This window comes from Leptidea sinapis, chromosome 43 (assembly GCF_905404315.1).
Source record: "Leptidea sinapis chromosome 43, ilLepSina1.1, whole genome shotgun sequence".
NCBI lineage: Eukaryota > Metazoa > Arthropoda > Insecta > Lepidoptera > Pieridae > Leptidea > Leptidea sinapis.
The window spans coordinates 8,712,499-8,726,855 of record NC_066307.1 but is presented as its reverse complement, the minus strand read 5'-3'; the positions used below and the strand labels follow the sequence as shown (position 1 = coordinate 8,726,855).

Sequence of the window (14,357 nt, the reverse complement as noted above, 5' to 3'; positions counted from 1 at the left end):
GCTATTGGCTACTGCAGATGATGTGGTATCTGGAAGCGTTCGCCCTTTACTAAGCGTCTTTACTGTTTGTGGTTGATGTTTGAACGAAATATTCGTTTTAATACAGTTGCTCAAAAAGTGGCTTATTGTACGGTTGTATAGCGTTCGGGATGTGGACTATTACATACTCGTGCGTTCTCTTTCCCAACTGAAAAAAAAAATACTATTAAAAAGAAAAAAACCAAACACGAAGTTTTTACAAAAAAAAACATTGAAGTTTTTATGATTCATGCAAATATTTCTAAAAAGAATCTACTAATTTGTTTCAATATCAGTTATAATGATTTGATTCAATGAGTTAGGTTAGGTTTCATTTTATACCAAAAAAGAAAAACTACTGAAGACTTGGCTGTATGGGCATCGTTCCCTTTGCATACCCAGAATGGGTGAAAAAAAACAAAAAAATCTCTGCTTATATTCTTTTACGGTTGGCAAAAATTTTCTTTGCGAGTTATTATTCTATTAAATTGTTTAATTTTTTCGCAACTGTATTAAAAATAGTTGTTCAGTACACGTGCGGTAACTTCTTCCTATAAAGGTCAACCCTCACCTTCGGCTGCGCCTCGGCTCGGGTAGACCTTTATCGGAACTCTTTGCAATGACAGACTTTCCGCACCCGTAATGAAATATACTATATTTCCATGGCAATGAAATGGTTTTGGCCTTAACTGTAAAAAAAATTACAAGGTGCGACTTTTCTTTCCTAGGTGGGTGATGATTTGCGACAGGATGCGCTGGTGCTCCAAGTAATCAAAGTGATGGACAGTCTGTGGCTGAAGGCGGGGCTGGATCTGCGCATTGTTACCTTCCAAGCGCTGCCGACCAGCAACAAGAGAGGTTCGTTGCTTAGATACGTCTAGATAGAGTCTCTTGCTGTTAGACAACCGACAAAAACATGCCAGGAATATTAGTTCAGTGTGCGTGACCAGCTACGTCTTACATTCGCGATTTGTGGGACACTTTGTGTTAGTGTGCGTACATTGCTCAAAATAGAGGTTAAATCTAAACTAAATTCTTATAATACGTATAAATGATTTTACTGATCAAATGAGACTAACATCTTGTCTCAAGGTGAGAAGCGCAGTTGCAGTGCCGCTCAGAATTTTTGGGTTTTTCAAGAATCCTGAGCGGCACTGCATTGTAATGATCAGAGCGTATCAATTACCAGCAGATGAACGTCTCCACGTCTCACGTCCCTTATTGTCATAAAAAAAATTAAAGGAAGTAGAAAGATTATTTGTCATCGACTTAAAGGTGAGATTCCTTTTGTTTACAGTGTATAGACATGGGTTGATTGAGCTTAATGAGAAGAAGTAGCATGAACATTGCCACTCTTTTATATCAAGATTTACATTTCCATCGATTTACAAATCATTTCAATTAAAATATAATATGTAAAATGATGCAACAAACATACTTAAACGTCAAATAGTCAATGCCTTATACGAGTAAGTCATAAAAGGAAATGTAAATGAATACAAAAGTTATTGAGTACAGTAGCTGCATCATCCACACACAGCGTAAATAAATTTATGTATTCCGTGAGCATTTTATAAGCGATAATAAACTATGAATCTGTAACCGAGTCTCCGGCAACAGGATCATCCTGCCACCACAAGCAGCGCCCGTTCACGAGCATGACGCATGAGTCAGCCATATTTTAGGGAAAGGGACGACCCGTCCCATGTCGCCGCCATAAGCAGTGATATTTAAGCGAACATAACGAAACCTGTTACGAGAATTCAAGCAAACAACAATAAAATAATCCTAATCTGCATATGATGCAATACTCACCAAATACCTCTACTTACAATTTGACAATTCTGCTTAAACTTGTAATTAATATTATATATTAATATTATATTTTTACTAACAGTAATCAAAAGCTCAATCCTTAAGGGTAATAAAATCAAAATCACTTTATTCATGCAGGTCAAGGAAATGACTTTTCTTTTTATATTCACCTCCTTTGTGGGTTGAGCTTTAATAAGAATAAGTGGCAAAAAACTGATTGTGACAATCACCGACTTACAAATCATTTCAGTTACAATATATGTAAAGTGATGCAGCAATAATACTCAAACTACAAATACTCAAAAACAAAATGTAATTTAATACGTAAAAACAAGAGTTATTGAGTACAGTCATGGCCGACTACTACTGTATCAACATAGTAGGTCATGGTACAGTAGATTCATCAATCCACACAATGAATATGTACAAATACAGAAGGCCCACTCCGCAATATCAATTACAGAAATAGAGACTCTTGAGACATACAATAAGGTGCAATTCAGATTGCACAGCGCTATTAACCTACATTTTTATTCACCTAGAAGTTGACTCCCTTTCTATTGCGTGGCTCTTACCTCTTCTGACGACGTTACCGTTGTCACCTTTACCTAATACTGTACCTACCTAGTATAAGGTCAACTTATGAAAATAGCTCAGGCTTTTCTTTAATATAAATAGGTATGTAATTGTTTTTTTTTTATGGAATAGGAGGACAAACGAGCGTACGGGTCACCTGGTGTTAAGTGATCACCGCCGCCCACATTCTCTTGCAACACCAGAGGAATCACAAGAGCGTTGCCGGCCTTTAAGGAAGGTGTACGCGCTTTTTTTGAAGGTACCCATGTCATACCGTCCCGGAAACACTGCACAAGGAAGCTCATTCCACAGCTTTGTAGTACGTGGAAGAAAACTCCTTGAAAAGCGCACTGTGGAGGACCGCCACACATCCAGATGGGAATGATATCCTAATTTCTGGCGTGTCGTGCGAAGGTGGAATTCGGCGGCAGGAATCAGGTTAATCAGCTCTTCGGAACACTCCCCTGTGATAAATGCTGTAGAAGACACACAATAAAGCGACGTCTCTACACAACGCCAAGTGATCCAGCCGTTCACAGAGCACTGGGTCCCCGAATATTCTTTTCATTGTCACAAATAATACGCCGCGCGTACTATAATTTCGATACCTACACGGGGAGTGACACAAGCCTGACCTTACAGAGTGTTTCAGTGGGACCAGAACACCATTTCATTCATTTTATTTTGGAACTCTATCACAACCATATCTAACGGATATTGTAATTTGTTTCCAGGAATGATTGAGATAGTGTCCGAGGCGGAGACACTCCGCGCGATCCAGACGGAGTGGGGACTCACCGGGTCGTTCAAGGACAAGCCGATAGCGGAGTGGCTCGCGAAGCACAACCCCTCCGAGCTAGAGTACCAGCGCGCCAGGGATAACTTCACAGGTATCTATCATATATAACTTCTAGAGATCTGATACTAGAAATATAAGTTTTATAGGTTGTATAGCTATAAAAATATTCTAAGATAAATATTCCACCTTCGCACGACACGCCACAAGTTAGGATATCATCCTCACCATTGGGATGTGTGGCGGTCCTCCACAGTGCGGTTTTCAAGGAGCTTTCTTCCACGTACTACAAAACTGTGTGGAATGAGCTCCCTTGTGCGTTGTTTCCGGGACGATACGACATGGGTACCTTCAAAAAAAGCGCGTTCACCTTCCTTAAAGGCCGGCAACGCTCCTGTGATTCCTCTGGTATTGCGGGAGATTGTGGGCGGCGGTGATCACTTAACAACAGATGACCCGTACGCTCGTTTGTCCTCCTATTCCATAAAAAAAAAAACAAAAAAAAACACTTTCTCGGAAAGAAATCATCTGGGCCGAAATTGCTTTTTTCTCATTTTTTTGGAAGGACAACCGAGCGTACCGGTCTCCCGATTTTAAATGATCATCAGAGGAATTGCAGGAGCGTTGCCGGCTTTTGAAGAAGGTGTACGCGTTTTTTTTTGAAGGTACCCATGTCGTATCTTCCTCGAAACTACCCACTAGAAAGCTCATTTCACAGTTGTACGTGGAATAAATTTCCTTGAAAACCGCATTGTGGAGGAACGCGAAATATCCAGATTGTGGGGATGATATTATAATTTGTGACGTATTGTGGGAAGGTGGAATTCGGCTTGCTTCATCTATTTCATAAAAATATGCGGGTAGAAATAAATGATTTATAAGGAGATATTGCTATATCTGAGCCATACTATCATATGGATCAGCCTTTAAAATATTTTTTAATTGATTTTTGTAATTTATTTGGTAAAATATTTCTAATATTTTTATAAACACAAAGTTAAGTATAATATAATCAATATTAGTTTTCGGCATTAATTAATGCAAAACGTCCGTTACTAATTATTAAACTTTTTTAATACATTTAATATGTCTCGCTTATTGCTTGTGGGCTTCATATTGTTATAGAACGTATCTCGTATTTATTCATTATTTCTTCCTTTTTTCGGATGGCTATGTTTTTAAACTACATTTTAGTTTTGAGTTGTATGATAAGCAGTTACGAGCAAGAAGTTAACTTGATAGTAAATCAAAATGTTGAAAATTCTTAGCAATTTCATTAGATATGGTGGCCTTCAAACCAAAGAAGTGGAGTCACGCAGCCTGAGACTTCAAAAATATATACCAAAACTTATGATCCATGCGTACTCGAACGGTTGGCTCAATTGGTAATAGTGCTCGAATAAAACCCGAGAGTTCGCGGGTTCGAGTCCGGCATCGTTCATAAATATTGGTTACAAATTTGTATGAAACACAAATAGTTCCTGCGAACTGGTGGTGCTAGTACTTGGTGGTAGAAAATTGTGCCACTGGTATCTATCCAGCCGGCATTCTCTGCAAACTAGTAAGTATAGTATACTTCTGGAAAAATCACCTGTCAAAATTCTTTCGAAATAGAGAGTTTCATTTCACGTCTGGTAGAGAGCCTTAGGCTGCATTTAGTGCTCGACAGATGGTGAGCGCCTACGTCCGACAATGAAAACGTATAAAACGTGTTAATATAAATGCGTATATATATAGCTTCGTCGCCGTTGACGAGAATTGTCGGTCTGGCGTACTTCTGTCCGCTAACACGCTTATCGAAAATTCTTGTTCTGGTATGTTCGAATATATTGTATAAATTTCGCCTTCAATTTAACGCTCTATAATAAAAGGTTAAACATGATATCATCTACGACTCTTATTCCGTAATCGTTAGCGTAAGTAGTACGCACAAATTAGAGTTTTTTTTCTTATAAAAATTAGGGACGAGACGAGCAGGACGTTCAACTGATGGTAATTGATACGCCCTGCCCATTACAATGCAGTGCCGCTCAGGATTCTTACAACCCCCTAAAATTCTGAGCGGCACTACAACCGCGCTCGTCACCTTGAGACATAAGATGTTAAGTCTCATTTGCCCAGTAATTTCACTAGCTACGGCGCCCTTCAAACCGAAACACAGTAATGCATACACATTACTGGTTCACGGCAGAAATAGCTGCCGTTGTGGTACCCATAATCTAGCCGGCATCCTGTGCAAAGGAGGCCTCCCACTATGTAGTAACACGTCAGAATATATTAAGGTATACTGGCATCTGATCGCCTGGTACCAAAACACTGTATGATGCTTCCTATCTCATTGTCTCTCACGTTAAATCTTCAAAACTGTGTACATACGAGTGCAAACAGATCCAGTATATGATCGTGGTGAGCTCGCACGATGTTGAACGCCATGCAGCACAGCTCCACGAAGTGTTGGAACCTTTGAGTGGGACGCTCTCCGCCGTTTATTACGTAAGCCATATCGTGGGTTAGGACGAATGGCGCTCGATCGCTAGAATAAAATTAATGTAATTTTATACAATTCTTTGTAACCAAAATTTATGAACGACGCGGGTTTTTTTTTATATGAGAATAAGGGACGAGAAGAGCAGGGCAGGCTCCACGGCAGAAATAGGCGCCGTTGTGGTACCCATAATCTAGCCGGCATCCTGTACCAAGGTTTAAAATGGACGCATTATTCTTCGCAGTTGTACACGCGCAATCAAGTTTGCTGTCAGCTGAGCACTAAACGTAACATGATCAGCGCGTACAAGTACGCGTTACGCTTGACCGATGTCAGCGCTTACCGTCGGTCGAGCACTAAATCCACACCTAAGAATATAAACAAAATGTCGTGTAATTCCAGCGTCGTGTGCCGGGTACAGTGTGGCGACGTACCTGCTCGGCATCTGCGACCGACACAACGACAACATCATGCTGAAGACCTCGGGCCACCTGTTCCACATCGACTTCGGGAAGTTCCTCGGAGACGCGCAGATGTTCGGCAACTTTAAACGGTACCCACAACTCCATCTTGTAATCAACACTGCCTGTGCTATTAATAAACGCGAAGTAAAGTTATTCCAAGTTTAAAACTTTTGCGGCCTTACAAATAAAATAATCTTAGTATAAAGTTTTACCCGAGAACAACCCAAGAATATATAAAAATGTTTACAAATAGACATTTTGATAATGATTGGTTTATTCTGAAGTAAGTAGGTCACATGTTATAACCAAAATATTATTTTTATTGCTTTTAAAAACACTCTCCTTTACATTTTAAACATTTTTTAATGCGATCGAACCGATTTTTAAAACAGATCTGAAGGCATGTTTTCTACGTGCTGATTGAACGCTATCACTGCCTCTTCGGAATTGGTAAAAGTGAAACCTCTCATCAAATCTTTGATTTTGGGGAAAATACAGAAATCACAGGGTGATAGGTCGGGGCTATGGGTAGGATGGGAGACGAGTTGTACTTTTTCGGAAGCTAAAAATGACTTAGTTTTGTTGGTCGTGTGTAAAGAAGCGTTGTCATGATGTTAGCGCGGCTTTTGGTCGTCTTTCGCAAACTTTTTTAACACCCTGGGTAAACAAATGCTAGAATACCACTCGGCACTCGCTTTTTCTTTTATTACTAAGAAGGTTGCAACGTTTCAAAAAATATAACATTTGAAAGTCAAATAGTTCCAATTAGCTAGAATTGCAAACTTTTAGTGTGCCTCACGTGTAACGTATCCCGCGTTTATTTGCAAGGCTGCCTGACATTCGGAAAACTTCAGAATTATCATTGTATTTACAGTATTGTGAAAGATAGTCAACATTTTCCATATACTTAGTTTATTCTCAGGTATAACTTTATACCTAGTTTATTTGTGAGCCCGTTAGTTTTATGTTACCTTTGTCACTACAGAATGACATGACAGGGAGACGCAATTTTAAACTAAATGTAATAACTAAATTATAGTAAATGCTTATGAATATTAAAAAATAAGCAAAAATCAATTAATGGTGATTTCCAACTTATTATATTTGTGTTTCTTATTAAGTGGTATATACATAGTGGATAATGAAGCATTCCCAGAAGCAATCTACCTTACCTTACCTTAGTACCTTCAAAAAAAGCGCGTACATCTTCCTTAAAGGCCGGCAATGCTCCTGTGATTCCTCTGGTATTGCAAGAGACTGTGGGCGGCGGTGATCACTTAACAACAGGTAAACCGTACGCTCGATTGTCCTCCTATTCCATAAAAAAAAAGCAAAAATGTAGACCTTTTATATGGCAATTTTATAAGGCCTTTGAGATTAATTATACTTAATATTTTATACCTAGATGCCACAATAATTGTGGGACACTTGATTTTGTCGAAATTTTAAGCCCATAAAATTTAAACTCGCATATACTTTTTTACTTCACTATTTTATATTATTAATATAATTATGTAAGTTTGAAGAATATTTTTTTTTTAATGTGATATCTAATAATGTGATACTTCTGGGATTAATTATACAAATTATATTTGTAACCAAAATTTATGAACAAAGGGCTCTTAACAACTGAACCAACCGTTCAAATTACACATGGTTCGTAAATCTTGGTATGTCTTGTTCAACTCTCAGGTTGTGGCTTCATCTACAGGATCTACTTTACAGTTGATAAGCTGCTCAACCCCAATATTTGCATATAAGGAAATTGACTTGGCATGTCGCTCTTTCATATGTAAAGAATTTGTTATTTTTTTTAAAGCGCTCGGATGGAACCTGAGTCGTGGCGGGTTCGAGACCCGCGTCCTTCATAAATTTTGGTTACAAAGAACAATGGCGAAGTTTCATACTATAAAATATTTGAAATTGAATGGAAGCGTCTCAAGAACTGACGTGTACTAATTAATTATCTATAATTTTCTGCATCTACTGACATTATTCATTTTTAATTTGGAACCGGGATAATGGAGAAATAAATGATTATTTTGTTTGAGTTTTTAGGTTAGGTTTATATTTTTATTACTTTACCGTTCTAACTATATTATACTTATCTATTATATTCCAACTAACATGTTCCAACAACAATAACACTGAATAACACCATTATGATAAAATGGAAACTTGTTACTTGATGCAATGGTAATAACAGTTTATTTTCAACAAACCAGAGTTGGTTGTCCATAGCTTTATAAGTAATTTTATAAAAGGGAAGTCAAATGCGCAATCCATAGTCGTAGGTACTTCTAAAGTGTGCCTAACATACGCCCGAATTTAAGGCTCGGGTCGACTTTTAAACTAAGTACTTCCATTTTTATAATCTTAAAAAACTGGTAAAATAAGTACCTAGTTTCCTAATGGCTTTTTCTCAATCGAAGTTCTTATTTTGTAGAAGTAGGTAGCAGTAAATTAAACAAGCAAATATTTTATTTTGTTTATTGTTATATAAACAGCGTACGTTAGTCCAAACCGTGGGGCATATCATAGTCCGGTAATGCAGAGCAGAAGTAGTTCAAAATGAGGTTCAGAGTTTAAAACGAGAGAAAGATATTATTCAAGTCCAAAACCAAGCCAGGTCAAATAGAAACTACTTATTAAAATAAAGAAAGCACCAAACAAGACAACAGCGGTAACTATAATTGATAGGTATTATTAGCATTAGGTAGATCATAGGTGACAGGTATAGAAAATAGAAACTCATTGATCACTCGCTCATCGCTGTCAGTCATATGTCAATATGACTATCAATCCCTTGATGTAACCTAAATGGATGTGATTTCATAATGTCAATTTCCTTGATGTAACCTAAAATGGATGTGATTTCATAGTTGTGACAGAATATAATGTGAAAATGAAATAAATATTTTATTTATTTCCCCGGTTCCTTTTGCAATACAATTTTATCTAACAAGTCAATTTATCTACAAAGTTTTTTTGTTGTAACTATCCTAACCTTAGACGGTTATTCCTATAGTCAGGTAAAATTTCGCTATTGTTCTTTGATTTATTTAATATTATATTATTTTATTCTAGCGATCGTGCGCCATTCGTCCTAACCCACGATATGGCTTACGTAATAAACGGCGGAGAGCGTCCCACTCAAAGGTTCCAACACTTCGTGGAGCTGTGCTGCATGGCGTTCAACATCGTGCGAGCTCACCACGATCATATACTGGATCTGTTTGCACTCGTATGTACACAGTTTTGAAGATTTAACGTGAGAGACAATGAGATAGGAAGCATTATACATTGTTTTGGTACCAGGCGATCAGATGCCAGTATACCTTGATATATTCTGACGTGTTACTACATAGTGGGAAGCCTCCTTTGCACAGGATGCCGGCTAGATTATGGGTACCACAACGGCGGCTATTTCTGCCGTGACGCACTAATGTGTAAACATTACTGTGTATCGGTCTGAAGGGCGCCGTAGCTAGTGAAATTACTGGGCAAATGGGACTTAACATCTTAAGTCTCAAGGTGACGAGCGCAATTGTAGTGCAGCTCAGAATTTTTGGTTTATTTCAAGAATCCTGAGCGGCACTGCATTGTAATGGGCAGGGCGTATCAATTACCATCAGCTGAACGTCCTGCTCGTCTTGTCCCATATTTTCATAAAAAAAAACATAGACACCAGGTAAACATAAGTATGGAGCGGTGATTTTTTTTTACTACGGCGCCCTTCAGACCGATACACAGTAATGTTTACACATTAGTGCTTCACGGCACAACCAGGTACCCATAATCTAGCCGGCATCCTGTGCAAAGGAGCCTCCCACTGGTATAGTAATGTCTTTCATAGCGGTTGTTTTATTTGAAGTTTGCTCTCAGTTAAACATAAAAAATAAATTATTGAGAGCATCAGTGGTTGCAATACAATAGACGTTCAATCGCGGTCTAATAATGTTTATCACCTTAAGGTTTTTAATTGCAAGTACACATCGATGTCACAAATTCGACGATATAATAATTTTTCATTGATTTGATTAGGCAGGTAATATGATCCTAGATATAGCATTTTAGACTTTACTGCGTACAATGTGATAAAGAATCTAATTTGAAAACAGTTTAAGAGTTTTAGAGTGAGACCGAACATACTCATTTTCAACCATATAAATTATCTGGAAGCGCTCTTATCCCATTCAAATTATCTTACCGTTGATTTTATTAACTATGAAGAGACAATCACGCAACGTTCAGGCCGGCAACGCTCCTGTGATTACTCTGGTGTTGCAAGAGAATGTGGATGGCGGTGATCACTTAACACCAGGTGACCCGTACGTTTCTCCTCCTATTCCATAAAAAAAACTGAAGCGTATGGTGTTGCATAGTGACATCATTTGTTTGATTCCCCCGCTTAATTTAATTGTGTTTATGTTTCGTCGTCTGATAGCGAACTGCCAATTGTTTGCAGTTAACAAGTTTCACTATATTTTTCAAATTAATTATTTTTCCCAAAAGTCGTATTTCAGTATATTTAAAAATTTTACATTATTCTAATTACGAGTTAGGTGATAATTAGGTATGTTTTTATTCTGTTTGAAATGATATTTTTGACCCACATGAAGCTATGGGGCATCATCTGCCTATACAATATAATTATCCAACGTATTCCAAAATACTTTGGCGTTGCATACCAAAGTGCGACACGATAATGAAGAGGATTATAGATTCTCATGTGTTATACTCCGAAATGTTATTCAAGATCAAAAATGTAAACAAAGACATGTCATTGTCAAAATGACAATTCAGAGTTTATCAACATTTTCCTAGGTAGTTTAATAATAAACTTATTTTGATTAATAATACATAAATCATAAATATATAATATTTACAAATGTCTTTGTTTCTCTGATTCGGGTCTGAAAAGTTTGATGTCGACGAATCGGAATTGATTAATTGGTCAATGCAAAGCACAATAAATTTACAATTTAAATATTTGAGGTATTTTTAATATATTACAAAGAGAAAACGTTGTGCAATATTTAATTATATGTATAAAGAATATACTTATAATTTTAAAATGATATTTTAGTATATAACGCACAATAAAAAATGTTGGCAACACCATTGTTTACATTTTTGATTTCGAATTATAGGTTATGTTCCGATATGCACTGCGAGCACTACACAGTGCTATAACTGTAGAAAAATTCGTTCCGTATTGGACTGCCAGTATTCTGCCGCAGTACTCTAGGGAAATATATGACGTCATAAATCGCCGCCATATTCTACTGTGAGCACTGGCGTTTTCGAGGTAATGTACTCGCATTACTTTGATCACGTGATCAGTCAAAACCACTCGAGTGCCTAGTCTTAATTAAAATTTTTTTTGACAGTACTCCAGCAACAGTTTTCTTTTTAATGAACTAAAGAACTTTAATACACTCATTTGTATGCTGCGTCAAAAAATTCGGCTGGCAGTATACGGGATTGCGTTCCGTTTTAAATAGTAACCAATATAACTGGCTATAAAGGAACGGCTTCACAGTACACTAAATTGACGTCACACTGTACAGTGGTCGCAGTGCATATCGGAACATACCCATAATTCCGACTATAGTTATAATATAACTTTGACATTGGCAGATGTCAATGTCAGGCGTGTCGGGAGTGACAAGTGCGGCCGTCAACTACGTACGCAGCGCTCTGTTGCCCGCGGCCACCAACGCAGAGGCGGCAGCCGCGTTCGCTCGCCTCATACACTCGTCGCTTAAGAGCAAGTGAGTCAATCTAAGATAATCTTTATTCGACTTCAGCTTATTTTAAGATTAAGTCACGAGACCTAATTAATTCCAGAAAAACTTTCCAAACCACAATGATGTCGAAATTTAGTTAAGAACACAAAACTGGTCACGTGATTCATATATTTTACGGACTGACAAAAAATGGCAGAATGTTAAACTTTAAATGACATCATGAATTAGTAGCCCAACCCACATGTATGGAATACACTAATATTTATTCAACTTTAAACACGAATTCCTCAAAATGTAATGTCTGTGAAGTACGTCCGAATATACCTTAGTAATATATACCTTATACCTAGTGGAAAGTGCTTCCACCTTGTTCTTGCAAAACGCGCGGTTGTGGAATACCAGACGTCAACGTGATGCGGGTGGTATTTAGCATTTGACGTAATGTCCGGTGGTGGTATTCGGGTGCTGGAATCTACCCGAATAGCTCCTCTGAGCACTCCCCGTGATAAATACGGTAGCTGATGCAGAGAGAATCGACATCGCTACGCAACGCCAAAGAATCAAGCCGATCGGAGATGCCTCGGGCCACTCCCCGTTGTTTGCCATCAAATGAACAATACTCTATGTGAGTGCCTGTTGTATGGTTTCCAAACAAAAATAATTTACAAATATACTTACTTTCATATATTATGGACTAGTCATTATGTTTCTACGTATATTTTTAAGACACTTTTCGTCACGATAATTTAATGCTGCGATACATCTGTGTTATAGGTTTATCTTAACATTTCTATACCTGCTTAATTTATTTTTATAATATTATTTGGAGCTTGATCCCAATATGATGTGTTTCTAATAAATAATAAATAAATAAATCCTTTAAAATCGTTGGACGGGTAATACGCGTAAGCTTGGAGGGAGTTTATTAATTTTTAATTAATGGATGCATTATGAAATTTGTGTGCAATCACCAGTCTGTCACCGTTTCTTGTATTTCTCGGATAAATATCTCTTGCTTTTGTAAATAAATGGTAATGTTGTTTGACAAAGATACATATTTCGTATATATGCATACAGGGAAATGAAAATCTAAAGTCAAAAGCTAATGTTCCGAGAGATTTTTAGCATTACACCAAAATTTTGGAATGCTTTTTGGCCTCTGGAAAATATATTTAAATAAATTCGTTACAAGTCAAAAGTGTAAAATTGTTCAAATGAAAAAAAGCCAACATCACGCGGTGTTCCCAAGCGGTCACCCATCTAAGTACTGACCGCGCCCGACGTTGCTTAACTTCGGTGATCGGACGAGAACCGGTGTATTCAACGTGGTATGGACGTTGGCGGAGGCTCGAGTCAAAATTATGAACCGTAGAGTATTGTTAATGAATTATTTTCATAATATTATCATTCAACTCTTATAGCATGATTTAACGAAATGCAAATATATACAATACATAAAACCAGGGTAGTTTGTCCTCCTCTTCCATAAAAAAATGTTACCTAATATAATATGTTATACAGATAATCAGATGAAGTAGAGAAATATTAAATAAATAATGTAACTTAATCAACTAACAATTCAATTATTATCAGATAAACAAACCAACTATTGACATTGTTAACAGACTTGCAAAGTTGAAGACTAAAATATGATTTTCATATAAGTTAGTTCGGGATTATCAGATTGTAAATAGTACTCGTGGATTAACTTCCAACATCGTTCGATCACATCAGCATATAAATTATTGCAAAAAATATAATATAATGTTTTTATTATTAGATTAAACTTAAATTGATGCAATAGTAGCTATATACACCACCAAACCACATTCAGTTATGATAACCTGGCTGAACTTTATCGCCTTTATCGTGCCATTCGCATTGAACAATTCTCGCCTATCTCGAACCGAGTAGTGACCTCGTTATAAGCCACTTACAGCCACATGCGTAGAATGTTTTTAACTCTACTTGTGAACTTTTTAATACAGCGCCATCTACTGATATATCATAGTATTCGTTACTTGTTTTACGCCAACGAACCAAATGGTTATTTAAAATGCAAGAATTATCGCTAGATGTCGTTATATTTTTTATTGGGCCTGCAAAATCGCGCTGACACTATTTATGCAGATATGGCCAGTCGTTTCTGGTGGCGCAATTTTTTTTAAGACCTTACTTCATAGGATCATTTCTATAGTAAGCTCTTCACGAGAACCTTCACACTATGTGAGGAGTAGACGGTCACGATGAGGAAGTGTGGCGCGGCACCTTGAGCGTGAGGCAGGCAAGTTCCTAAGGATCTTAGCCCTCGTGGATCGTTCACCTCTCTACTTGTAGAGGGGCGTGGGGTGTTGTCGCTGTCTGAGTGGCCTATTTTTAAATACTTTAAATTATAAAATTTGTTCAAAGGGCAGAGTTCCGGAGTCTTCATTGTTAGATAAATATAAAAC

At 37.4% G+C, this 14,357-nt stretch overlaps 2 protein-coding genes and 2 non-coding genes across 7 annotated transcripts in view; 2 read left to right on the top strand and 2 right to left on the bottom strand.

The window, feature by feature from the left end:
- Positions 1–14,357, bottom strand: part of LOC126976967 (protein FAM50 homolog) — a 278,663-nt gene that overhangs the window by 148,305 nt on the left and 116,001 nt on the right. The window lies entirely within an intron of this gene.
- LOC126976951 (phosphatidylinositol 4-phosphate 3-kinase C2 domain-containing subunit alpha) overlaps positions 1–14,357 on the top strand; it is a 77,214-nt gene that overhangs the window by 47,556 nt on the left and 15,301 nt on the right. For all 4 annotated transcript variants that reach the window (XM_050825553.1, XM_050825554.1, XM_050825552.1 and 1 more), the window contains exons 23-27: positions 747–876; positions 3,144–3,299; positions 6,093–6,243; positions 9,242–9,398; positions 11,798–11,931. In XM_050825553.1, coding sequence (XP_050681510.1) covers positions 747–876; positions 3,144–3,299; positions 6,093–6,243; positions 9,242–9,398; positions 11,798–11,931 — 728 coding nt within the window. The remainder of the gene's footprint in view (positions 1–746; positions 877–3,143; positions 3,300–6,092; positions 6,244–9,241; positions 9,399–11,797; positions 11,932–14,357) is intronic.
- On the bottom strand, positions 13,131–13,249 carry LOC126977149 (5S ribosomal RNA). The gene has a single exon (XR_007732154.1). It is a non-coding gene; the product is annotated as a 5S ribosomal RNA (ribosomal RNA).
- Positions 14,074–14,277, top strand: LOC126977150 (small nucleolar RNA U3). Its single transcript, XR_007732155.1, has one exon. It is a non-coding gene; the product is annotated as a small nucleolar RNA U3 (small nucleolar RNA).